Genomic DNA, 24,574 nt, shown 5'->3' on the forward strand with positions numbered 1-24,574 from the left:
GCATGGCGAAAGAAAAAAATAAAAGTTTTTTTAAAAAGCCACAAACCCCCCCCCCAAAACAAAACAAACGCGCCAGGGGCGGGCTGGTGGGGGGCGGCCCCCCCGGAAGCGGCGGCTGGACAGCTCCGGCGGGCCCGGCCCCGCGCTGCCCCCTGGCGGCCCCGCTGCCGCTGCGGGCGTGTCCGCGCCGCGCCGCCGGTGCCCGGTGCCGCGCCCGCTCGCCATTGTGAGCTGGGCGCCGTCGTTGGCCCCGCCCGGCGGACGGCACTCCCCGCATCCCCCCCGCCCCCCCCCCCCCGCCTCTCTCGGCGGGCCGCCTCCTGCCCGGCTGGACGGCGCCCCGCCGGGTTGGCAGCCGCTGCCGCGGAGCCTGCGGGCGGACGAGGCGCGGGGATGGAGGGCGATCGGCTGGACAGCCCGGTGAGCGCGAGGGGGAGGCGGGGGACGCGGCTGCCGGGTCGGGGTTTGTCGTCCCCTCCGCTGTTGCGGCTTGTGCTGGGGGGGGCGCGACGGATTGAAGGGCCGGGCGGGGGGGGGGGGGAGGTGTGTCCCCTCCGGTGCACCCCGGCAGGTTTGTCCCTGCCTGGCGGGGAGCGGCACCGGCGGCAGCACGGCGGTGGTGGGGCGGCGGGCAGGGCTCGCACAGGGATCTTCAGACGGGGCTCGGTGCGCGCTGGGGAAACGCTCCCGGAGGCACATAAATGAAATCGGTCCAGCCTCGCGGCGGGCTGATCGGTGGAAACCCCAGAGGAGAGGAGCGGGCGCTGGGCAGCCGGTGTCTGCACTCGCCACTTGATGCTTCGCTGGGTTCCCGCTTGCCTTGGCTTTCCCCGCAGATACTCCGGCCTCGGAGCGCAGTGCCAGATGGCTGTGGGGTCATTAAATTGCTGGAGAGCTGCATAGATCCACGGGCTGCCCTTTGTGCGGGAAATAAATAAGCAATGTTCCTGACTCGAACTATTAGCCTAATGAAGTCAAGGCAGTTTCAATCCTTAAATGTGAATTGCACGGCAGGAAAGACTGTTGTTTAACCAGTCTGGCAATTTTTTCTTCCCCCCCCACCCCCTCGAAAAGCAAGCGAGCAAGCTGAGTTAAATGTATGGATTCCTATTGTTAAGAAGTATGGTTGCTTTCGTTTCACTAGGTCCTTGACTGAAATCAAGACTACTCCCCTCCTCTCCTTTCCTCCCCTGCAATGCAGACATGACCTAAACATGAACTGAGTTTGCCTAGTGGCGGTGTTCATTTCAGTTGAAATTAATGTTGTCAGTGCTTTCATAAATGTTAATTGAGATTTGTTTGCAGTGCTAACCAAAGGAGTGCCTGAAACCAGCTAAAACTGTGTGCATTGATTTTTAGCAACATACAAACATAGAGCTGTGCAGTTAGTCTTGCTGGCTCATGTTTTCTGCGCTTACACTTGTTTTTCCCTCTTTCTGTCACAAAGGTTACCATTAAGGGTATAGAAAGAGAGCTCATCTGCCCAGCATGCAAGGAATTATTTACCCATCCACTGATCCTTCCTTGCCAGCACAATGTCTGTCACAAATGTGTGAAAGAAATACTCTTCGCATTTGAAGACTCTTTAGCTGATGGAGGCTCTGAATCCTCTAATCAGAGTAGCCCTCGAATTAAAGTCTCGTCTTCTAGCATGGACAGAATTGACAGGATTAGCAGATCAGGTACGTATCAGATTTTTTTGCACGTTTCCCTAATCTTACGTATTAGACTGACTTGAGCTGAATGGTATCTGCATTGGTAAAATGTCTTCCCAGTACTCCTGACGCAGTTAAAGAGATGACTTAGGGACAGTGCAAGTCTTGTTCATTCTGTGGCAGGAACAATGGGAATATTTTTAAGGACAATGCACTTTATTTCATATATAATAGATTTGTCTTTGTGGCATCCTGTAAATTTTTGTAACCATTGTGTTTGTTTTTTCCTGTATTTCAGTTACATTGAGATGCAGTAGCATCATGTTCAGTAGTGTTGAGATGTAGATTTCAGCCTGTCAGTAGTAGTGTCAAGGTGGTTCTCTCAGGTTTCAGCCAGCCTAAATTCATTAGTTCCAACTTCCTTCTGAGCCTCTGCAGACCTTGCAAATGATAGTTTTGTCCTACCCACTTCATTATGCTTACAATAAATCATTTTCCATAGATGATCATCACTGCACGGTGGCAGAATTGGAGGACAGATGACTGTAAGAATACTGCGCTAACAGTCTCCTTCAGTGTGGTCTGCTCGAAGCTTTAAGGAGCACTTAGCTGTAGGGCTCCTCCTGCTCTTTGTGATATCACACCAGAAAGATTCTCACAGCCGTCTGTGTAATCCACAGATGAGTTGATCTGCTTTTACACAGATACATCAAAAGTACTCTGTGCATGTTATACTTTGTGAAAGAAACCTCATCTTGGCTTTTAGCCTTCCTTCTGACATAATTATCCACTTAGAAACCACAGTCTGCAATGCTATGGAATAGCCACCCACAAGACAAACCCTAAAGCTGTATCTTGCATTCCATATGTTACTAACGTTCCGTGGTGGGTTGACGCCGGCTGGAGGCCAGGTGCCCCCCAAAGCTGCTCTATCACTGCCCTCCTCAGCTGGGCAGGGGAGAGAAAATATAATGAAAGGCTGCTGGGTCGAGATCAGGACAGGGAGAGATCACTCACCAATTACTGTCACGGGCAAAACAGACCCAACTTAGAAAAAAATTAATCCAATTTATTACCAAGAAAACAGAGTAGAGCAATGAGAAATAAAACCAAATGTTAAAACCCCTTTGCCCCCACCCCTCCCTTCTTCCCGAGCTCAACTTCACTCCCCATTTCTCTCCCTCCTCCCCCCCAGCAGCACAGGGGGATGGGGAATGGGGGTTGTGGTCAGTTCATCACACGGTGTCTCTGCCGCTCCTTCCTCCTCAGGGGGAGGACTCCTCACACTCTGCCCCTGCTCCAGTGTGGGGTCCTTCTCACAGGCTACAGTCCTCCACCAACTGCTCCAGCATGGGTCTCTCCCATGGGGTGCAGACCTTCAGGAGCAAACTGCTCCAGTGTGGGTCCCCCACGGGGTCACAAGTCCTGCCAGCAAACCTGCTCCAGCATGGGCTCCTCTCTCCACGGGTCCACAGGTCCTGCCAGGAGCTTGCTGCAGTGTGGGCTTCCCATGGGGTCACAGCCTCCTTCAGGTGTCTCCACCTGCTCCGGCGTGGGGTCCTCCATGGGCTGCAGGAGAATCTCTGCTCCCCATCATCCTCCATGGGCTGCAGGGGGACAGCCTGCTTCACCATGGTCTTCACCACGGGCTGCAGGGGGATCTCTGCTCTGGCACCTGGAGCACCTCCTGCCCCTCCTTCTGCACTGACCTTGGTGTCTGCAGAGTTTCTCACATCTTCTCATTCTGGCTGCAAAAGCTACTGCTCCTTTTTCTTCCCCCTTCTTAACTGTGTTATCCCAGAGGCACTACCACTGTTGCTGATGGGCTCAGCCTTGGCCAGCAGCAGGTCTGTCTTGTAGCCGGTTGGCATTGGCTCTATCGCACACGGGGGAAGCTTCTAGCAGCTTCTTGCAGAAGCCACCCCTGTAGCCCCCCATTACGAAAAACTTGTCATGCAACCCAAAACGTGTTCATTCCTCCCTTCCCAGTTGTCAAAAATTCAAATGTTTTATTTCACCTGCTTCTTTTAAAGAAGTCCTGACTTGTTAGTACTGGTACTCTTTCAAATCAGTTTGACGAGCAAATGCTGTGTTTGCTGTAGCGTTGCTGGTTGAGGCTTACATGATTTGAGGGAATTCCCAAACCAAATGACTAGTTATCTTCATTACAGTCCTATTTTCTGGATATGGGCTGCACAGCCGCACAGTCTCTGTTTAGCTCTATGTACATACATCTCAGCCCTCTCTGACTGCAGTGTTACGTGAAGTTTGAATGAAGAGAGCCCACCAGTGACTGCCCTCTCCCAAATCCAAGTCTATTGCCTTTTTTCCTCAGTAAGCATAATGGTCTGGCATGGCATTGTACACACGGACTGAAGCAGTCAGTGGTTTCTGCTGCAGCTGTCCACTTTATGTTTTTACAGGCTGGACATCGGAGTGCTAGGCTGGGTGCCTGGGCGGTGGTGGAGGCACTGTGGGCAACCTTCCCTCACAGTGAAACCTGCGGCTTGCCAAGTGTGGGAGTATCGGACAGGCTGTGCCTGGGGAGCAGCTCCCCCCCCCGCTGCCTTCAGCAGCATAAGCCAGGAAGTAATCCTTTATCTCCCATCAAAAGCTGCCCTCCAGCTTGCTCTCTGTTGGGCGGTAAACAGTGATCTAGCATGACACGGCCTGCATGCCGTGCCGTGGCACAGTCCACCCTGTGCATGAAGGAGACAGAGCTCCCTTGGGAACCTGACGTTTAATTACTAATAGATTTGGAAAGTTCAGTTGGCAGTGCTGCCATAGTTGTTGGCTGCCCTTCTTGCAAGGTTTAGCATTACTGCTTCCTTACGCCCTTAAGGACAGGGCAAGAAAGACCCGTTCTTGGCACTCATGCCCCCCCGACATACATGCATGCAAGTTGTTGCGGGAGTTGTAATCTTTAAATCCATAGTAGTCTGTCACCATCCCAGCAAATTGATGGGAAGTTATGTGTTATCTCATCTGACCTGCTAGTAGAGGATGAATGCTTTTCCTAAAGGCTTCATACCTGTTTGATGAGTACCAAAATAGTATTGAGACTTTGAAATAATGGGCTTCCCCCCAAAAAGCGTCGGGCAGATGCACATCACAGGAAAATTATCATCTCAGACAGTTCAAATTTGCAAAATGAAAAGCATATGGAAATGGGAGCTTTAAATAATACATTTGGACATTCAGGTTATACTGTCTTTGCTTCTAATGTTACAGGCATTACAGCGCCATTGCTATGTGGGGTGTGAGATTTGCCCTCAGACATTTGATACCAGTGATGTTCAACCAGATTGCAATTTGTATGATTCTCGTCTTGCATCTGAAATACCCCACGCCATGCATTGCCTTGCCTGATTCGTTTTGTGATCCTTAGGGGAATTTGTAATAAAACAGCTCCATAAGAGAGAAAAATATACAAGAAAACATCCAAAGTGGGGCCTCACATGTATAATAAAAAACACTAGAATTTCTGGTAGCCTTGTGCAGGACATGGCACTGTCAAGACATGATTGTTATATTTGAAAATATGTATGGCACCTTCCTCCCACTGTGGATTTTTTCTTTTCTTTTTTTCACTTAAAGAATCCCTGTGAATTCTATGAGGAGTATCATCTATTTAAAATTATTTTGGCATTTAAATTCTTGAGATGCCAGAAGGAACTGGTCCATGTTCTTTATTCATTCTGCACACAGAACTCGCACTTACAAATACAATTTATCTTAATGAAAAAAGGCTGGAACTCTCTATTTTTCAGTTGAAATGGAGGGTGGGTGCTTCTTAAAATCTAATGTCTTGGTCTAAAAAACCCCCACTATTTATATGTATATAAAATAATTTTTGATTAAAAAAAGTATTGATTATTTTGCATATAAAATGAAAGTAATGGATAGTTCTTATTGCTAATCCATTTTCTGTAATGTTAGTGTAATTACAAAGTTGGTGTAATTAGAGCAAAGCATGTAATGTGGTTATGTTGACACTTGTGCAGCACTGACAGATGATGCAGAAACTGAATGTTTGAAGTATCTTTTCCTGTGTCCTCCCCCCCGGCCCCAATCTCCTCTTTTTCCCTTTTTCAGTTCTGCTTAAATACTACAGTTGTTTTGTGTGCTAGGAAATTAAACATTCTTGCCTTTCAGCCCTGCAGTATTTTAACAGCCACAGGAGAGAAAACAGTTGATGCTTTTCATTTGAACCATTGTAAACCAATGGTGTATCTCATTTTTTCATTTCTAAACAGCTTTCTGTTCATTGTTCGCAGCCTCACAGAGGAGGTCTTTTGGGTGGAGAGGTAGAAATGCTTCACTTCTTGTATTTGCTAGAGATGATAGTTAGCATTTAGATCTCAAGTTAAATATTGTTGGTTAGCATTTAGCTTTTTGTCAGTGGTCAAGTCCACAAAATGACTTTTGCAGTGAGCAAAGGTACCACAAAGGACTTCTATAAAAAAGCTTTTCATTCTGTTTAACACTGACTTAAAGGTCAACTGGACTAGAATTCAGTTAAGGATTGGATTATATTTTTTTTTTCTTGTGTGTATGCATGACTGAACATACAATGATGGGTGCAAAAATGCACATTCTCTCTTCCCTTTAAAACAAACCCCCTAATTTTCAAGAGTTTACATGAATCAAGTTTCAGTAAAACTGCTGTCTTACTGGTAGTGAAATGTAATTATTAGATTGATTTTTGTAACATTGAGAGGTCATGGTTGGCCATTGCCCTTAAATAGAAAGTAATGCCAGTTCTTCATTGTATCTGAGCCCACTTAATTTGATAAAGAAGCAGATTGACTTTTACACCATGTTAACCTCAGTAGGTAGTTCTGGATCTCGCAGTTTAGCAGGGCCCATGAATATATGAGAAAAACTAAATATTTTAAATTGATACACTAGTAATGTTTGGTCTGCGTAGTGACACAGTCAGGTTGAAGGACAGCCAGTGTCTTTTTTTTTAAAGTATATCTCATTTCCAAAACTGAGCTAGTGTAAGCATGATGTGATCTCTGTCAAAAATGGAAAAAAAAACCCCAAAGCTGCATGTTGCGATAATATTGCCAGGCACATGAGCAATCCATAGAAATACTGTGTCCTTCAGGAAACACATGAACTAAGCTAAGCACAAATCTGAATTTCACACTTGGTGGAGGACAAAGTAGCTAATCAGAAGAGGAAGTTTCAATTGCCTCAGTTGAAAACTGAAAGTGTCATAAAGATACCGTAGGACACCGTCAGAGCTCTTGGAAAGCTCTGTCCTTATCTGCTCTTTTTGCAGAAAGCACCCTTGATTTGGGGAAGATTAAACTATCCAAAAATGACATTTTACAGATACTGAATTCTCTCACTTTTTTTTTTTCTTTACCTTCTTCCTAAAAATCTATGTGAAAGCATTAAGTGAGTTTGGAGGGGTGGAAATACACATTTAAAAAAACCAAACCAAAACACCTTTTATGAGAATCCAGTTGACTTTTAAAATCTTTATTTTCTTAAACTCTCACACATTTAACTTCCATGTCTTCCATAACCATAGAATTCTGGTGATGCTGTTTACTTGGAAAACACAATGTTATCTTTACGATGTCTTATCCCTTTGCAAACCATCAACTGCAGGTTGGGCTTTTCGACATTTTAAGTGTTGGTACATCTCTTTGGGAAGAGAACATTTAAGCATTGTCTTTAAAAGACACGCTTAAGATTGCGCTTTGACTTGAGTCTTTGCAATCTGTATCCTAATATTTGTGAGTTTGGAGTCTGAGCATAAGCATTTGTTGTGCTAATTTTTTAGTTACTGATTGAGCTATTCATTGCAATTGGAGCAGTCTGTTTACAAACCACACTGGAAAATTTCTTGTGGTGATTCCCAGTATTTCACAAAATACATACTTGTTTGTTGTAATCTGGATTCGCAAAGCATAAGAGTATGGGAAGGACCTAAGTTTCTCTGAGCTGCATATCTAATATGACTGCAAAATCCATGGGTTTTGCTGCTTTTTGTCACTTTTTTTTTTAGATAAGCAGAATTCAGCTTTAGGAAACTGGACACAAGAGAGATAGGAAAGATAATGCTCTAAGTAATTAATCACTTCATCAGTGCTTTCTTTTTAAAATACAAATGTAGAAATCCTATAAGCAGAAAGCAGACTAATTCTGACTGCATGTTAATATTTTAACACTCACTAGGCAAAAAGCGAATGATTCCATAATTGAAGTGTTGAAGTGGCAGAGCACACCAAGAAGCTTAGCAAGTAAACTTCCAGAGTTTAAAACAGGGGAAAAAAACCCAGCCCTAGGCTCTTAAGAGTGCTGTCAGTGAAAAGGGATGAGACATCTTAAGGCGCACAGGACTTCCTTGATACTGGATTGCTTTCCATAAGCAGTGGTAAGCAGTGTCACCAGTCTTCACAGAGCATGGCTCGTGATGACGGTCTCGTTTCAGTCCACCACGGGCAGAATGAAAGGCCTCCATTGGGATGCAGCTGAACTCACCTTTGAGATTAAACAAACGCCCCTTCCACATTTGACCCGCTTGGGCCATACTTCAAAAGCATGCTACTGGATACGAATTTCAACTGTATTTTTAAACTTGACCACTGCACCATGATTTTTTTTCTTGTTATCTTGCTTTGTCATTGCTTGCTCTCTGCTGTAGCATACTGCTTGTAGGCAGTACCTGTACGTACGACCTTGTATCATTATTTACTTAGTTTTAGCAAATGTAAGTACTCCACATCCCTTTCTGTAGCTGTTGACTGCATGGCACTGCATGTGAAGTCATCTTTTTTGTTTAGGCGATCGTAGAAATCTGTGTAGAAGATCTGTGTTCCTGTGTGCAGTGCTAGCTTGGAGCGTACATTGGAAATACAGTTTGTGTTTCACTGCTTTTGCCGTGCATTGCATGTGTGTGTTGCTGTGTATGCCAAGTTACAGGTACTGCAGGATGTGCAGTTTGGGTAATTAATTCACTTCAAGTAAGTACTAAAAAAAAATTTTAAAGAAAAAAAAAAAATCTGCTTCCCTTAGCCAGAGACTTGTATACTGGTGGCTTGTGCCACCTATACTGTTCTGTAAATGCAGTCTAGTTGTTTTGCTCAGAACCTACAGAAAGGCATGAGATCAGCTGAGTTTGAGACTGCCAGCTTGTACACACTCACTCGTGTTCTGGTTGTGGCTTCTTAGCCGACAATCATTTGTAACTACCATGGGGCACATTTGAAAGATTTTTAAAGGGACTAGTTCCTCCTGGGAGTGTTGGTTTGTCTTTTTTAAAGAGACTGGAAAGGACATGATAGGAAGGGAGGTTTTGGATTGTTGAATGAAGAAGCCATAGGAGAGTGGCACAAGGCAAGTGTCTTTTGCTTAGTATCGAAGGACACTTCAAAAAGAAATGAAGCATCAACATTTCTGATGGGAAGACAGTGACTAAATACAGATGAGAACAAATTTCCCTTTCTGAAGAAGAAACAATTTCAACACTAAGAATTCATCTTTAAGTCACACCTCCATTTACAAATGTATTAAGTTACACCAACATGTAGTCCTCTCAAAGGGATCTTGAAACCATGCTCCAGCTACAGAGGGCACTTTTTTTGTTTCTTTCTAAGATGAAGCTGAGAGGATACATGTTAAGCCTAAACACTAGCTTCTCCTGCTTCAGAAATACATAAAGGACTCTTTTTGAAAGTTGTGCCCTGTGGGTTCATGAGTGGAACATGGGGATTCACTCCCTGTTTAACAGCCTCAAGAACTTTAGCCTGTAGAATAGCTTTTGGGTCTGTATGAGCCATCCCCTTGAACAGGCTCCAGAGGCTCCTTAGGCTTGTGGCTTTACTTGAGCCTTTGATCACGCAGTTTTGGAGAGGAGGGGAAATTTTTGCATAGCTGTTTGGTAGAAATGCAGCTTCTCTGCTGTCCCTTTTTGAAATGAAAAGACATACCCTGTGTAACCGTGCAGGGCTGCAGTTCCCCAGTTCAGAGTAGAGGAATCTCTCAGACATAACCATTTCAGCATCCCCTTTGGTGTGCAGGGCTTACTTAGCACCCCTCTTTTATCAAGGCCATTCAGCAAGGGCCTCTGCATATTTACTAAATTATTTAGCTGAGATTTCATACTGGTAATACCTAGTTCTCTTGTTTTCCTCCTTTTTTTTTTTTTTTTTTAATGATGCCTCTTTGGATGAGCCAGATAAGTTTGACTCAGTCAAAGCAAACTTCAAGGAGCTCGAAGTTGGCTATATTTGTCAGGGAATGACTAGTCTCACTCTAGGAATAAGCATCTTTTACTTCAATATGTTACGAAGCTATTGCTGTCTATATGGGCAGCCAGTTAGCCTAAAACCAACTGGTTTCCAGAAGGTTTTGTATTTAGTGTTTCAAAAGGCTGCAGCTTAAGTGCATCCAAAACTAGATGAAGAAGATAGGATTGGAACAGCTAAATTCATCTTAACATAGCATTATGTTTTAGAGTAGTAGTTGGTAATGTCCCCTGGACTCAGATGTTACACTACCTTGTCATGGCAAATGTATTCTCTTTGGCTTGGCAAACTGCATAAGAATTGGTATTGTACTGGTTTGGACGATGTGCTACAATAGTTTGGAACTGGATCATAAATTCCTCTGCTTCCCCTTTTAAAATCTAAACCTCTTCTGTTTATGCTCCTCCTAAATCAGGATTTGGTGTCTACACAGGCAGAAAACGCAATTCACTGACTCCTAGATCGACTCTATTTCCTTGTCCGGGTTGCCAGCGGGATATTGATCTTGGAGAACGTGGCATCAATGGCTTATTTCGCAACTTTACTTTGGAAACCATTGTGGAAAGATACAGACAAGCAGCCAGGGCAGCCATTGCTATTATGTGTGATTTCTGCAAACCTCCACCTCAAGAGTCCACAAAGAGCTGCATGGACTGCAGCGCAAGCTATTGCAATGAGTGTTTCAAAATACACCATCCTTGGGGAACTGTGAAAGCCCAGCATGAGTATGTAGGACCAACCACCAACTTCAGACCCAAGGTGAGTGTCCTGTATCTTACAGAATTTGGGTTGCAGCATTTGCATATAGCTTCAGACATATCTGTGCAATGGTGGTTGCTTTTTAGGACCACTGTTGTATTACTATTTCTGTTATTTATTGAGTGAACCGTAAGGTGTTGTTCTTGTTGATGCTGAAGTGGTTACCATTGAAGAGGACATTGAGAACATATTTGAAGGCAACCCTAAAAATAAGGATTTTTTACTTTGGGGAATGGATTGTGTTATTTATGATTTTGGTCTTTTTTTTTTTCTTTTTTTGGAAGGCATAATGATCTTGAACATCTAGAATTGCAGTGCTTTTCTCTAAAAGTCAGGTCAAAGAGGATACTTGTTTGCAGTAAACTTAAAAAACCCAACACAACTGGCCTCCCCTTTGCCCCCTTAAGGCAGGTTCCCTTTGGATGTTTTGTGCCTGAACTTGATCCATCACAAAGCTGTCACAAAGCACCTTCTTTCTCTCCTCCTTCTTTGCATCTAGCAATAGCAAAAGGTGGAGTTCAGGTCTCCATTGGTTTTACACCCTGTTAGGTTTTGGCTATAGCAGAAGAGAAAAACATAATGGCAAGTTTTCTACTTTACACACTGCTGCTGCTTTATTCAAATAAAACATTTGAGTGAGTGCAAAGTGTTGTTACCTGTGTTTCTCCTGCTAAGCATGGTGCAGAACATGGCAGTTCCTTACTGAATTTCAGTTACACAAGGGGAGGAATTGTCACAGCTGCCATCTCACTAACAAGGGACCACAGTAGGTCTTAATGTCCCCGCACTTGCTGCATGCCTGTGGCTGGTGACCTTGCTGGAGGCCCCACAGCAGAAATGACGATGTTGAAGGAGTTCTGATTAATTTTGATTAAATTAAGTAGATTTGTTTGATGTGCAGTGCGTAAGAAACTCTTGACTGGTAGTGTACCTTCTTTTCTGAGGCTGGAAAAATTTGAGCCTCAAAAGCTAGTGAGCTGGCAGATAGTGAACATCCAGAAGTCCACTTAGTGCTGTTTTTCTTGAGTCTAATAGATTCATTCCAGTTAAGAACAAGCATGTGCCTGATGTGCTTTAAAATTCACTAGCACACAGCTATCTTTGTGAAATTGGAAAAATGAGTAAGGTAAAAGTTTGTGTGTTGTCTTCCAGCACGATCTAAAATGCTGTACAGGTCCTTAAAAACTTTGCTTCTGTGGTATCTAAACCCTCACTGCTGCAAACTTGCTACTTAAAAATACCAAAGGCATCTTGTGATCCTTGTGTACTCTTAAATGTACTATATGCTGGTACACTACATGTAGACTCAATCTGGGTTTAAAAGTCAGTAGCGGAATTCTGTTGAAGCAGAGTAAAAGAGGGAGAAGTGGTCTAGATCATCCTGACCTTGATGTATCAAGTGTGTGCACGCATGTGTGGGATTTAGCTTTTTCAAATTATATGTGAAGACAGATGTACTGTTTAAAAAAAGAAAAAAAAAAAGCATAGTATAGTTAAATCAACTATATATACATCTACTTTGTAGAAAGACTTCCTAACAACAGTAAACTGATCTTTACTGTGCTCTTAGTTACTTCGAGGACTGTTTAAGCTTAATATAAAGAAAGAAAAGTGCATTTTTCATTGCATTGCATTGTTAAGACCTGAACTGAATGCACAGTGTATTTGCTGGTCTCCTAAACAATGTTCCCAGTCATCACTTTAATTTACAACCAGACTGGAGAGCACTTTGTAACGTGTGTGGTGGGGATGGGAGAAACACATACTGGGCTGATTGTTCTTGAATTTTGAGAGAAATAGGCGAGGTAATCTGCTGACCTGTCTCTAGTTTGCAGGCTGTAATTCTTGCTTATAGGAGGAGATGAATAAAAATATGTTGTTTCTGTTAGGTGTGACTGTGTACTGCTGTGGAAAAAACTACTTCCACAGACTAACAGCAAGACTGCAGTTTTTGCAGATGTCTACTTGCACAGCTGATTTTCCTGAAAGTTTCCTTTTCTTTTCTCTTTCCTCTTTTGTTTTGTTTTTTCTTTTTTCTTTTCTTTCCAGCAGTCGATGACAACGAGATAGTTTATCAAATACTCTGCTTAATGACAGTTTTAAGTACCAAGGCACTAGTGAGACTGGTGTCTTTGGGCTTTTCACTGTAGCCTACGGTAACATTTGGGGTTTGACAGGTGTTTTTGGAGACAGTCTGCAATTTTAGCTTAGTGTGTCCATATTTATACTACTCACAATTTTCTATGTTTGCGCCCTTTCCTGTCCTTTTTTTTTTTTTTTGGGGGGGGTGTGTGTTTTAAAAGATGATACTTTTAAAGCTTGACTGTTGGCACTGCTGTCTTGTTCTTCTCCTTCACATGAAACTGAAAAGTTTTCTCAACAGCTCTTCTTTGGTAACAGGGAGTACACAGACTCAAATGTTTTCTTTCAGTGCTCTGGAATGAGGCAAAGCATATTTTTTTTAACACCCACCACCACCACCTCCCCCCTCTTTAAAACAGTTTTATCTGTTGCTTGATCTTGGAGTTGAGCAGCACTTTTTTTTTTTTTACTCTTTGAGCAGTTATTTCAACATGTTCAGTTTTTGAAAGATGATTTTTAGCAAACACCAGCTTTTTTGCAATGCTGTTTAAGCTGATACTGGAATTGGTGCTCAGCACAAACAACTTGTAACTGGAGGCAGACAGAAAAATTGAAACACTGGAGCCTTTTGTCTTTAAAATGACTGTGACTGGTGGTGGTGGCTGCATTTTGTTTGTTGCTCCAAGAGCAACGGCTATGTGGCTGATCAGAGTCTAGCTTAGACTTAAATCATTACTGTATTATGTCAACCTTTGCTTTAGGAAACATTTCATAGCTGTTTCAAGAGATGCTGGCATGGACATGGTTAAATTTGACAGGGTGGGTGTGTTATACATTGCATTTGCAGTCCTGAACAGGAGTGTAGGGAACTTGAGGCACGCAAACAACTTCAGGGATTAGGAAAACAGTTAATTGCAGTGTGGAAGCTATGTGATGTGTACACAGACATTGCTACAGATTTACTCACTGTAAACCTTGTGAAACTGTGTGTTCATCTGCTGGCTTTCACTGGCAGAGACAAATACAAAACGTGGCAGATAAACTTACTACAACAAAATCCACTGATGAAATCAGACACTGCTGTGGAATGAGTGTGTTTTGATGTTTTGTTGAGCACCTCAGTTTTTGGAAGTATACTTGCATTCTCTTTGCTCTCTTTTTTTTCAGATTTTGATGTGTCCAGAACATGAAATGGAGAGGGTAAACATGTACTGTGAAATCTGTAGAAGGCCTGTTTGTCATCTTTGTAAACTGGGTGGATGTCATGCAAACCATAGAGTAACAACCATGAGCACTGCCTACAAAACCCTTAAGGTAAAAGTAATTAGTTGGACCTGGCCTTCAGAAAGGGCAACAATACTGAGCTTCTGGTGTAAGGGCAAACTCCCTCTGGCAGGAAACCAGGACATGTGTTCAGAGGACACTGAGCTCCTCATGAGGCAAGCTGTTGTGCAACATCTGTTAATGGATATATTAGTGTGACGTAGTGCGTGTCTGAGAAAGTAAACTGCATTTTCTGTGAGGCTTGAAACATAAGCCTTTAAAAGTGCTTTCACCTTATTTTAGCCAACTGTACAGCAGTACTGACTAATGCAGAAGGTTTAAGCAGTTAATGCTTTACAGTGGAGCCTTTTTAAGATGTGTCCTTGCGACTTAGGTTAGCTGAAACTTTAGAAGCACTCTTGAAAAATTTGCATCTGAAGTAGCTGTTGGGACCTTGTGCATTTCTGAAGTTGCATAGCTGTCAATACAGGGAAGCCTTGCAAACTTTGCTTTGTATTAAAGAATGATTGCTGCTACCTCTTCTTCCTTTTCTTCCTCTCTTGCTCACAAGAAAAGGAAAAAAAAAAAAAAAGATCCCAGCCCAGCCTGCCTTCTGCTCTTTGGCCTCCTTGCTTGTTTGCAAGGCTCTTCCTGTACAGCTGTTAACTCTTGCAACTAAGGAAGTGCAGAGACACTCATAAGTTTGTGCTCTGAACCACTCATTTTTCTAGCAAATCTTACTACAAATGAGTTACAAAAGTTACAAACTTACAAGGCTTTTCTGTGAGTTTTAGTAACATCATGAAGCCTCATGTTCCTAGCCTAAGAGAGGGTGACTCCAGTGGCTGGGGAGGAAGGAGCCAGCTGAAGCTGTTACCTCTTGTCCTTGGAGGCTGTGCCCCCAGTCTTGCTCACAGCAGTAGCCTGATGTTCCTGTGCAGTCATTGCAGCAATTCTCCATGGCATTCCTGCTCATAACTGGTGGCAGGCTTTGTCCTTGTAACTAGATAAATGGAGCGCTAGCTGGATGTCAGTTTGGGTGGGATACCCTTATTCTGCCAGCTTGCTGTTTTATTTTAACAGGAGAAGCTTTCAAAAGATATCGAGTACCTCATCAGTAAGGAGAGCCAGGTGAAAGCTCACATCACACAGCTGGATCTGCTGCTGAAAGAAACAGAGGTAAGAGTGGCTCGCCGGTTGTCTGGGAATGGCCCTTGCAGGGACTCAAACTGTTTTCAGTGAAGTATTTCAAATCTTGCGGTTTTTTTCAGTTAGCCAGTAAAACAATTTCTGACAGTTTGTGTTAGTCCTGAATCACATGCACTAAGACCTAATCCTGACAGTGTGGGAAATGTGAGCAACATACAGAGGGAAGTTAAGTTTTGGGTGCTGCTGTAAATTTAATTGAAATAAAGCTTATTTGATACCTTCAACAAAGAGAAGTGGGTTAGACTTACAGCTCTTGTTTATTAACGATGCTGCACAATTTATGCTGTCTGTTTACCTTGAAGATGTTGCAGAAAAGTCAGAATTAAGGGCAAAATCTCCCTGCAGAAGAGTCAGAGCTGGGAGCTCACATACAAGCTGAAAAGTGCGATGGCAGAAATTGCAGGAGCTCCTGGCCCTGCCCGTATCTTGATACAGATTTTCTCTGTGCTTTGTGGTTCCTCTTACGCAGTCAGAGGTGGCACTACAGTTCTGAGGGCATATGTGAGAAACTGGCCTGGACCCCATTTCAGGGTGGTTGGGAAGATGAAAGAGCACCTTGCTCGTGATCATGAAGACTTCAGAGACTGGCCTGCTTTTACAGTGCTTGTCCATGAGCTGTTTGGAAAATGTCATGCATAACTCAAGGCATAATAAGAGGAATACTTTCCTGCTCTTCATTCTCTGTGTTAAGATGGTAAATGCTTACTGGCTTGGGTGCAGTGCTGATGGCATTTTCAATCTGAAGAGCATAACAAAGCTCATTAGTCTTGTCTGTCAAACGGATGACTAGATTGCTGTGGTATCTTGGACAATCTTAAGTATGTTTCTGTTCACAGCCACAGTGTTGTGAAGTCTGTCTAAAATGTCTTTTGTTCCTTCGTAGTGCAACAGTGAAAGAGCTAAAGAAGAAGCATGTCAGAGTTTTGAGAAATTATCTCATGTCCTGGAAGAGAAGAAGTCTGCGGCTCTTAGGGCAATTGAGGCTTCTAAGAATTTAAGGCTGGAAAAACTGCAAACGCAAGCCGAAGAATATCAAGGGCTCCTGGAAAATAATGGCCTTGTAGGATATGCTCAAGAAGTGCTTAAAGAAACTGATCCGTCTTGTTTTGTTCAAACAGCAAAACAACTTCATGTCAGGTATCTTAATTATCTTCTGTCTGAGGTACAGGTACTATTCTAGGATGTCTGGTCAGTCATGTTCTTTTGACACCTAATAGCAAAGTACTGAATGCAGTACCTGGTGTTGCAGAGGTGCAGAGATGGTCCTGGTACCATTCAGTAGAAATTATCACATTACAGGGTGTGTTAAGAAGCAGCACACAGGAGGGGCTCTGTCCTGCAACAACGCCAAGCCTTGTTCAGTAGGACAGCAGTGGAAGGGTAGCCCGTATCAGCTCACTGGCACATTCCTTTGCTCAGAGATTGTATTGGGATTTGCAAGTTAATCTAACAGGTCTCTTCTGGCTTTAAACTCTTCAATCTTAATAGTTGTTGTCCATTAGCACTTCATGCCTATTTTCTTCTTTGAATGTAATGCTCCAAATTGTTAAAATGCTTTGCCAGCTGAATGATTACCTCCTGTTCCTTATCTTTACACTGATGTACAAGAGACTTTTAACTTTTGTGTTTGAATTCTGTCTAGAGAGACAGAAATTTTTAGGAGACATCAGTGAATACATGAAAACGGAACTTTTTTTTAAAGCAAAACCTAGCATTTTTACTTTAAGGAATGCACACATATGAATTCTCTTTTCTGTCTTCTGCCATCCCTCTGCATCTGTGCTTTCAGAATCCAAAAAGCTACTGAATCTCTGAAGACCTTCAGGCCAGCAGCTGAAACTACTTTTGAGGACTTTGTGCTGGACATAGCCAAGCAAGAAGAGATCCTTGGTGACTTGTCCTTCCTTTCCAATGGTAAATTGTGAAAGCATCAGGTTTTTCTTGAGACCTTATGGCTTTAAGGGCTTCTCTGTAAAGAGGCAAAACTTATACAGGACTGCACTTGCAGAACTCAGTCTTGCAACTTGCATTGTTCTTTTCTGTCTCCATGATCCACAAGGCATTACCTGGCAGCAATGCTAGCTTCAGCTTTGATAAAGAAGCTAAGATGCCATTGCATTCAGTACCAGTTTACGTTGGCTTCCAAAATACTACAATTAAGTAATACTAGGTCTCCTAGAAGTGTTTTGTTGCATGACAGAAAATAATAGGGTTTTATACATTTTGTTAGCTGCCAGCAAAAATAAATAATACAACTTTCAAAGGAAAAGCAGAAAGTAAGGGATTTATTTAAGTGCATGAACAGAACCATCCTCATGTGCATTCTTTAACTGAGTCAGATATCACTCACACACCCCCACACACACCCCCATCCCACCCCCCACCCCCCTATAGCCATTCAACAAAGGGCTTGTATGTTTAATTTTAAAACAACATGTATCTAAATTTGAGGTGTTTTTCTCCTGAATCTCTGACATTCCAGGTCTAGAAATACCAGAAATCAATGAAGAGCAGAGCAGAATGTACGACAAAGCTCTAATCAGCTGGGAATGCCCTGGGAAGACAGACTCAGCTGATATCTATGTTCTTGAGTATCATAAGCTTAACAGAGAAGAGGAGAGTGCGGCATGGCAGGAGATTGAAGTTTGCAGCAAGAGCACAGTAATACCTGATCTTGATGATGACAGCAGCTATGCCTTTAGAGTTCGAGGATATAAAGGGTCCATCTGTAGCCCTTGGAGCCGAGAAGTTATTTTGCGTACACCTCCAGCTCCAGGTATTGGGTTTTCTGATGTCCACAAGGTGCTGAAACTGTGCTGTCAGTGTTAAGAGCTGTTGGTGGTTTCCAGTAGCTCCCAGGCTTTACTGTTACCAGTTGCATAAACGTTCAGAAGCACTAACAAACAGGTTAAGTAGGTAGCATACTGAGACTGTTTTAGCTTGCATGACGTTCCTGGTAGTCTTTAAAAGTGAGAAATTCTAATGCCAGTGTGACTTAAAATGTAGTTTATAAGCACAGAAGGCCAAAAACTAAGACGAAATTTTTTGGGATATTGTTTTTCAGTTTTCCGTTTTCTTTTTGATGACAAATGTGGGTACAACAGTGAACATCTCCTGCTGAACCCAAGAAGAACCTCTGTGGAAAGTAGGGCTGGATTTCCTCTACTGCTGGGATCTGAGCGCATGCAGGTCGGGTGCTACACAACCCTGGATTACATCATTGGTGACACTGGGATTGCCAAAGGGAAGCACTTCTGGGCTTTTCATGTGGAAGCCTATTCATATCTGGTGAAAGTGGGAGTTGTTTCTAGCAACAAGATACAGAAATTGTTCCATAATACCCACGATGTGACCAGCCCAAGGTAAATTGCAAACTCTTGCTTAATATATGTTTTAGATAAGGAGATGGCTTTTTAAAAAATAAATTAAGAGCAAGTTTGGTCTCAATTAGTATGCAAGGTGAACCTAACCAGAGGAAAGTGGCTTGAAGGATATGGTGTAAGCAGGTTGTCCTGTTCATCCCCCACTATTAGGAGAAAGATGTTCTAATTATACAAAGTCCTATTTTCTTTATTTTTGGGGAAGAAAGCAGGTTCCTATAGATGTCAAGATATGTCAATTAAAGCAAGAAGGTAAAAAAAAAAAGCATCAGTTGCAAGACTGAAGCAATTCTTAATTCTTAATAGCAAGACTCTGCCTTAATTACCTTAGCGTACTAGGTTTGGCAGCTGTTCAGAGGTACAGTGTTCACTGTGCATATCTGTGTATCTTTGCTGTAGCTTGCATCATGATGGATTCCAAATCATTGGCTTATCCCAAGGCTATATGGTTGCATAAGGTACTGGACTGCTACTGAGCACAAGCCAAAGTACAGTGGACAAAACAACAAAAGGATTTCCAGCTCTCAGTTACAGTTGTAGTAAGCCTGGATGTGTCTAGGAACTGGAGGCTGGGAGACTGTCTCCTGGGGACTCTTAGCTTTTTCAGGAGTCTAGAAAATGTATTTGCTTCCTCCTGTATAACTTAATGAAAGTGTAAAAATGCCAATGTCTTGAGCTGCTTAAAGTCAGATGGAGCCTTTTTGCAAAGTGAGACATTAGATCCTGATTTCTTGATTTCTTTTTCCTTATCCACACAAATATCTGGAAAACTTTAGCTGATACACATCTAACCTGCCCCCAAATACCCCAAAACCACAAACCTAGCTAGGGATTGTCTGCACAGAAGAATGTGCTTCTCTGGTCTGTCTTCATCTGGGGACAGAAGTAGGAAAAGCATGTAGACTGAAGAAATCTGGCTACAAACTTCCCCCAGTAACCAGCTGGGAAACAGGGGTACAGGTGAGCCTTCAGGCAGAGCTCTTTAAAAAAAAAAACAACCCAAACCCACCACAAAAACCTTAAACCACTACTTTTTGTGTTGTGAATTTTAAAGACAATGTAATGCAGCAGTAGCATGGAAAACTCATAGGACAACAGTAATGTTAAATGTATTTACAGCTGTTGTTTAACATTATGTAAATAAAGCTAGACATGTCTGTAATGATTAGTCATATTCACTAAATTACTTCTCAAGTTAACTAACTTACTTTACCTGTAGGTTCATTAATGATTGCCTAGCATGAGTACATTTAGATATATCTGCTCCTTAGTAAAGCCTGCTGTGGTCTCATCCTCATTAGAATTTAGCTGTTATTAATTGTTTGAAGTGGCCCAAGTGAGTGTTCTCTACCTACTAAATGCATCTTCCCCCCAAGCTTAGGTATATTTTTACCCCACAAGGTTTTGCAGGTGATCCTGTGGTGTTACCTATCTTACAAAAGATGTTTTCTCCAGTTCACATCAACGATACCACATCAGAATTTGACAAAAGCAAATGGTTCTTCTTCTGTTCTAGATACGAGCAAGACAGTGGTCATGACAGTGGGAGTGAAGATGCCTTCTTTGACTCATCGCAGCCTTTCACACTGGTCACTTTAGGCATGAAGAAGTTCTTTATCCCCACAATACCTGCTGCCCCAAAGGATCCAGCGAGCCGAATCCTTCCCCTGCCGTCGTGCTTGGGCATCTGCCTGGACTGTGACAAAGGCAAGGTGGGGTTTTACGATGCAGGCTCTATGAAATGCCTTTATGAGTGCGAGGTGGACTGCTCTGGCATAATGTACCCAGCATTTGCCTTAATGGGTGGCGCAGCAGTTCATCTTGAGGAAGCTGTCACAGCAAAGTATGGGGAGAACCACGATGACATCTAGTGCAGTAATCTCTTCCCATCGCTGTTCTGAGATGGAAAATGAAAGCAGAAGAATTCTACTTCAGTCTTCAGTCCTGATTAATAACATTCTACTTATGTGTTGCTCACAAGCCTCTGGGCCATGCTTTTTTTAAACAAACGGTTCAGGCACTTCCCACACCAGTGGGAAATGTTCTTCCGCGAACTCTCCTGCCTTTCTTGTGATCTGTGCGATGCCGTTCTCCAGACATTCTTCCCAGGAGGAAGCAGGGAAGAAGTTTGACTAGCAACCAAAATTACTCTTCAGGGGTAGAAATCTGCCTTCTATGTAACTTAAATCCTTACCTAGTCAGTTTTGCATTTTATGAAGTCAAAACTGATGGCGTGTGATTGCCATTCTCTTTTTAAGAAATCTGCCTGAATGCCTCTGAGGGCTCAAATGCTTTCCAATTAACCCCTGAGCACCAGGGGTTGGAACTTTCAGCACGAAATAACATTTGCAAAAATGCAATATAAAGTCGGGAGAAATCAGAACTGCAGCTGAACATTTAGGTTGTATTGGGAAAGAGGATGGTAAACTAGAATCTGATTGCATGTCATATACCTTTAATGTGACTGTACGGTAAAACCCTAATTCTGACACCTGGTGTCATATAGTTGGTGGCATAATGGTAAGTTTCTTTACTCTTCCAGGCTTTTACTATAGGCTATATAAAATACATAAAGTGCAATTTGACCTTAAACGTCAGACTTTAGAGTCCAAAATCAGAAGTGTTTGCATGTGTGAGTAATAGTACCTGGTATTTAGGCAAAAGAATCACAGAATCATAGAATCTCAGAATGGGGATTGGGATGGGGCATCCACAACCTCTCTGGGCAACCTGTGCCAGTGCCTCACCACCGTCACAGTAAAGAATTTCTTTTTCACATCTAATCTAAATCAACCCTCCTTCAGCTTGAACCCATGACCCCTTGTCCTGTCACTACACTCCCTGATAAACAGTCCCTCACCATCTTTCCTGTAGGCCCCTTCAGGTACTGGTAAGCTGCAATTAGGTCTCCCTGGAGCCGCCTTTTCTCCAGGCTGAACAACCCCAAATGAGCAAATGAGTTATTGACATGAGTAATAATATGTGAACTTTAAAAAAAAAATCAGGTATTTCTTTTAATACTTGTTTCTATAAGTTAATTTTTTAATCTAGTAGCAGCTTGGTTTTTTAGTGAAAATGTTAAAAATGCACTATTTAAGTTCTGAGACCCAATTTCTGCCTTAAAGGATATCTCCTCTCAAATTTCTGTTCTTCTTATGTTGAAAACTGTATCACATAGTAGTTTTTCACAGAATCATAGAATGACACATCCACAACTTCTCTGGGCAACCTGTTCCAGAGTCGCCCCACCCTCATCATTAGAAATGTTTTCCTTACATTTAATGTAAATCTACCCTTTATCAGTTTAAAACCGTCACCCCTTGTCCTGTTGCTACAGGCCTTGGCAAAAAGCCTCTCTCCATCTGTCTCTTAAGCCCTCTTTATATATTGAAAGGCCGCAATGAAGTCTCCCCGGAGCCTTCTCCAGGCTGAGCAACCCCAACTCTCTCAGCTTTTCTTCACAGGAGAGGTGTTCCAGCCCTCTGATAATTTTTATGGCTCTCCTGTGGACCTGCTTTATGCTGGAGACCCCAGAGCTGGATGCAGTAGTGCAGGTGGGGTGTTGGAAGAGCCAAGTGGGAGAGTCGCCTCCCTTGCTCTGCTGGGCACCCCTCTTTCTGTGCAGCCCAGGATACAACTGGCTTTCTGGGTTGCAAGCACACGTTGCTGGGTCATGTCCAATTTTTCATCCACCAGGACCCCTAAGTCCTTCTCTGCAGGGCTGTTCTCAATCCCTCAGTCTGTATCAACACTGGGGATTACGTGGACCCAGGTGCAGGACCTTGCCCTTGGTGAACCTCATAACGTTCACGTGGGCCCATTCCTCGAGCCTGTCAAGGTCCCTCTGGATGGCATCCCTCCCCTCTTGTGAGTGAACTGCATCACTCAGCTTGATGTCTTCTGCAAATTTGCTGAGGGTGAACTCAATCCCACTATGTTGTTAATGAAGATATTAAATAATATTGATGCCAGTACAGACCTTTGAGGTACACCACTTGTTACTGGTTTCCACTTGCACATTGAGCCATTGACTATAACTCTTTGGATGTGGCCACCCAGCCAATTCCTTATCCATTAAACTGTCTATCCATCAAACCCCTATCTCTCCAATTTAGAGGTAAGAATGTTGTGGGGGATCGTCTCAAAGGCCTTACAGAAATCCAGGTGTATGACATCTGTAGTTCTTCCCTTGTCCACTGATGCAGTCACTCCATCACAGAAGGCCACTAGATAAGTCAGGCACGACGTGCCATTGGTGAACCCACAGTGGCTGTCTCTAATGACCTCCGTGTCTTTCATATGTTTTGACATATCTTCCAGGAGGATCTGTTACATGATCTTACTGGGCACGGAGGTGGACTGCATCTGTTTATGGAAATCTATGTAAAGAAACATTTGGGTACTTGCACTGTTAACTTGTGTTGTGGAAAAATAAGGATCTAAAGTGAAGGATGTTTCTAATACATACTTGGTGCTTTCTAATTTGGGGATATGCTTTCTAATTTGGGGATAGTGTTGCGTCTTGATGAATGTGTGTGAAGTATGCTTACTAAGTACATGTATACAGCTGTAGAGCTATGAAATGGGACCTGAAAATCACAATACACTTAAATGAATGTAGGTCATAATGCAAAGCTTTTGTGTGCTTTGCTGTCTGAACTGTTGTACTGATCTGACCCGGAGTCCACCCCTCCCAGTGTCCTCTCTCCTAAGCCTCTGTCTGGTGGCCACTGTCAGAAGAAATTGGCAGAAATGTCATCTGCGTCAAAGTGAGCATGACAGCCTTTTCGGAGCTAGAAAGGTCTGGCAAGGGCAACCTCTTGTCAACTGCAAATGTTTCTGCCCTAGTAAGGCTGCATAGAAGTATGTTGCACAGCTTCATTGTGTGCTTGTGTGGGAAGCACTTCCATGTCCCAGACAGCAGGTGTGAAGCAGTGGGTATCTTCTGGAACATTCTCCTGCAAGAAATGGCAAATTGTCCCTTGCTAGTTACCCTTTAGGTAATTTCTTTTTGTAAAATATGGTTATCATAGCCTTTCTTTCCCATTTTGCCCTCCCTTTCCTATTTCTTTTCACTGGATGGAAGCCATTTTGTACTGGTGAGCATCCTGCTGCCCCTCTTTCTGCTCTCGTCTTCTGAGGCTGACTGAAGGACCCCTCCATACAGACACTCTCTTGCTGTGAAGGATGACAAAATTCTGGATTTTCCTTCTTTACATAGTCCTAAAACTGTATTTGCCTTTTTGGTTGATACCGATTATTATGCTGATGTTTACAGTTTCTTCTGCAGTGTCTTCCACACAATCCTGATGGTTAGTTGTAAACAAGCTATGCACATACAGGGTTTCCCCACCTTGTGTGTAATTTTGCATCTGTTAATGTTGAGTTTCATCTGCTTGTTTACCTAGTCACTTAGTCCTGAGGGCCTCCTGCAGCGCTTTAGTCACTTCTAGACTTGAATGTTTCTGAGTAGCTTCATAGGTAACACAAACATGATAAATTTTTGTTTGCTTGCTTTTCCAGATCTTGGAGCAGCTTAAGTTGTAGTAAGATGCAGCAAATCTCTTTCTGCTGGTAAAATTTATTCCACGTTTTTTTTCCCCTCAGTCATTTATTAAACCATGATTAGCTAGTCAAGCACTGAAAACTTTCACATTTAGTGCACTGTGTTGAGTAGATGGCTCATGTTCTTGTATGTGTGAGCCCAGTAGCCAAACAGACCCAGGAGACAGGATTCTCTCTTCAGTAGCCGTGACTTCTTGCATTGTATAATCGCTATTTGGCCTTCATCTACCAAACCTAGGCTTAAAGCTATAGATTATAGGTTGAACTTTCCAATTTGTTGTTCCCAGATATAATTTTTTATTTGTCTGTTTCAGAAACTGGTCTAAATTACAGGTTTTATGTCACAGCTAGCACTCTACAGTTCTGCATTCAGATTCTTATAAAGCATCTGGAC

The 24,574-nt window shown here is 42.9% G+C and overlaps 1 protein-coding gene across 2 annotated transcripts; it reads left to right on the forward strand.

Moving 5' to 3' along the window:
- The first annotated feature begins 232 nt into the window (after positions 1–232).
- On the forward strand, positions 233–24,265 carry TRIM36 (tripartite motif containing 36). 2 transcript variants are annotated; one of them, XM_075740321.1, is made up of 11 exons: positions 292–420; positions 1,448–1,682; positions 10,338–10,681; positions 13,931–14,077; positions 15,110–15,205; positions 16,119–16,372; positions 17,025–17,149; positions 17,718–18,011; positions 18,300–18,597; positions 20,132–20,327; positions 24,139–24,265. In XM_075740321.1, exons 1-11 carry the CDS (start codon positions 394–396, stop codon positions 24,160–24,162), a joined length of 2,040 nt encoding a protein of 679 aa, XP_075596436.1. In that variant the 5' UTR covers positions 292–393; the 3' UTR covers positions 24,163–24,265. The 2 variants fall into 2 exon arrangements, with proteins under 2 accessions (XP_075596435.1, XP_075596436.1); XM_075740320.1 differs by lacking the exon at positions 24,139–24,265 and having other exon boundaries at positions 233–420; positions 20,132–21,756.
- Positions 24,266–24,574: the final 309 nt, after the last annotated feature.

This window comes from Balearica regulorum, chromosome Z (assembly GCF_011004875.1).
Source record: "Balearica regulorum gibbericeps isolate bBalReg1 chromosome Z, bBalReg1.pri, whole genome shotgun sequence".
NCBI lineage: Eukaryota > Metazoa > Chordata > Aves > Gruiformes > Gruidae > Balearica > Balearica regulorum.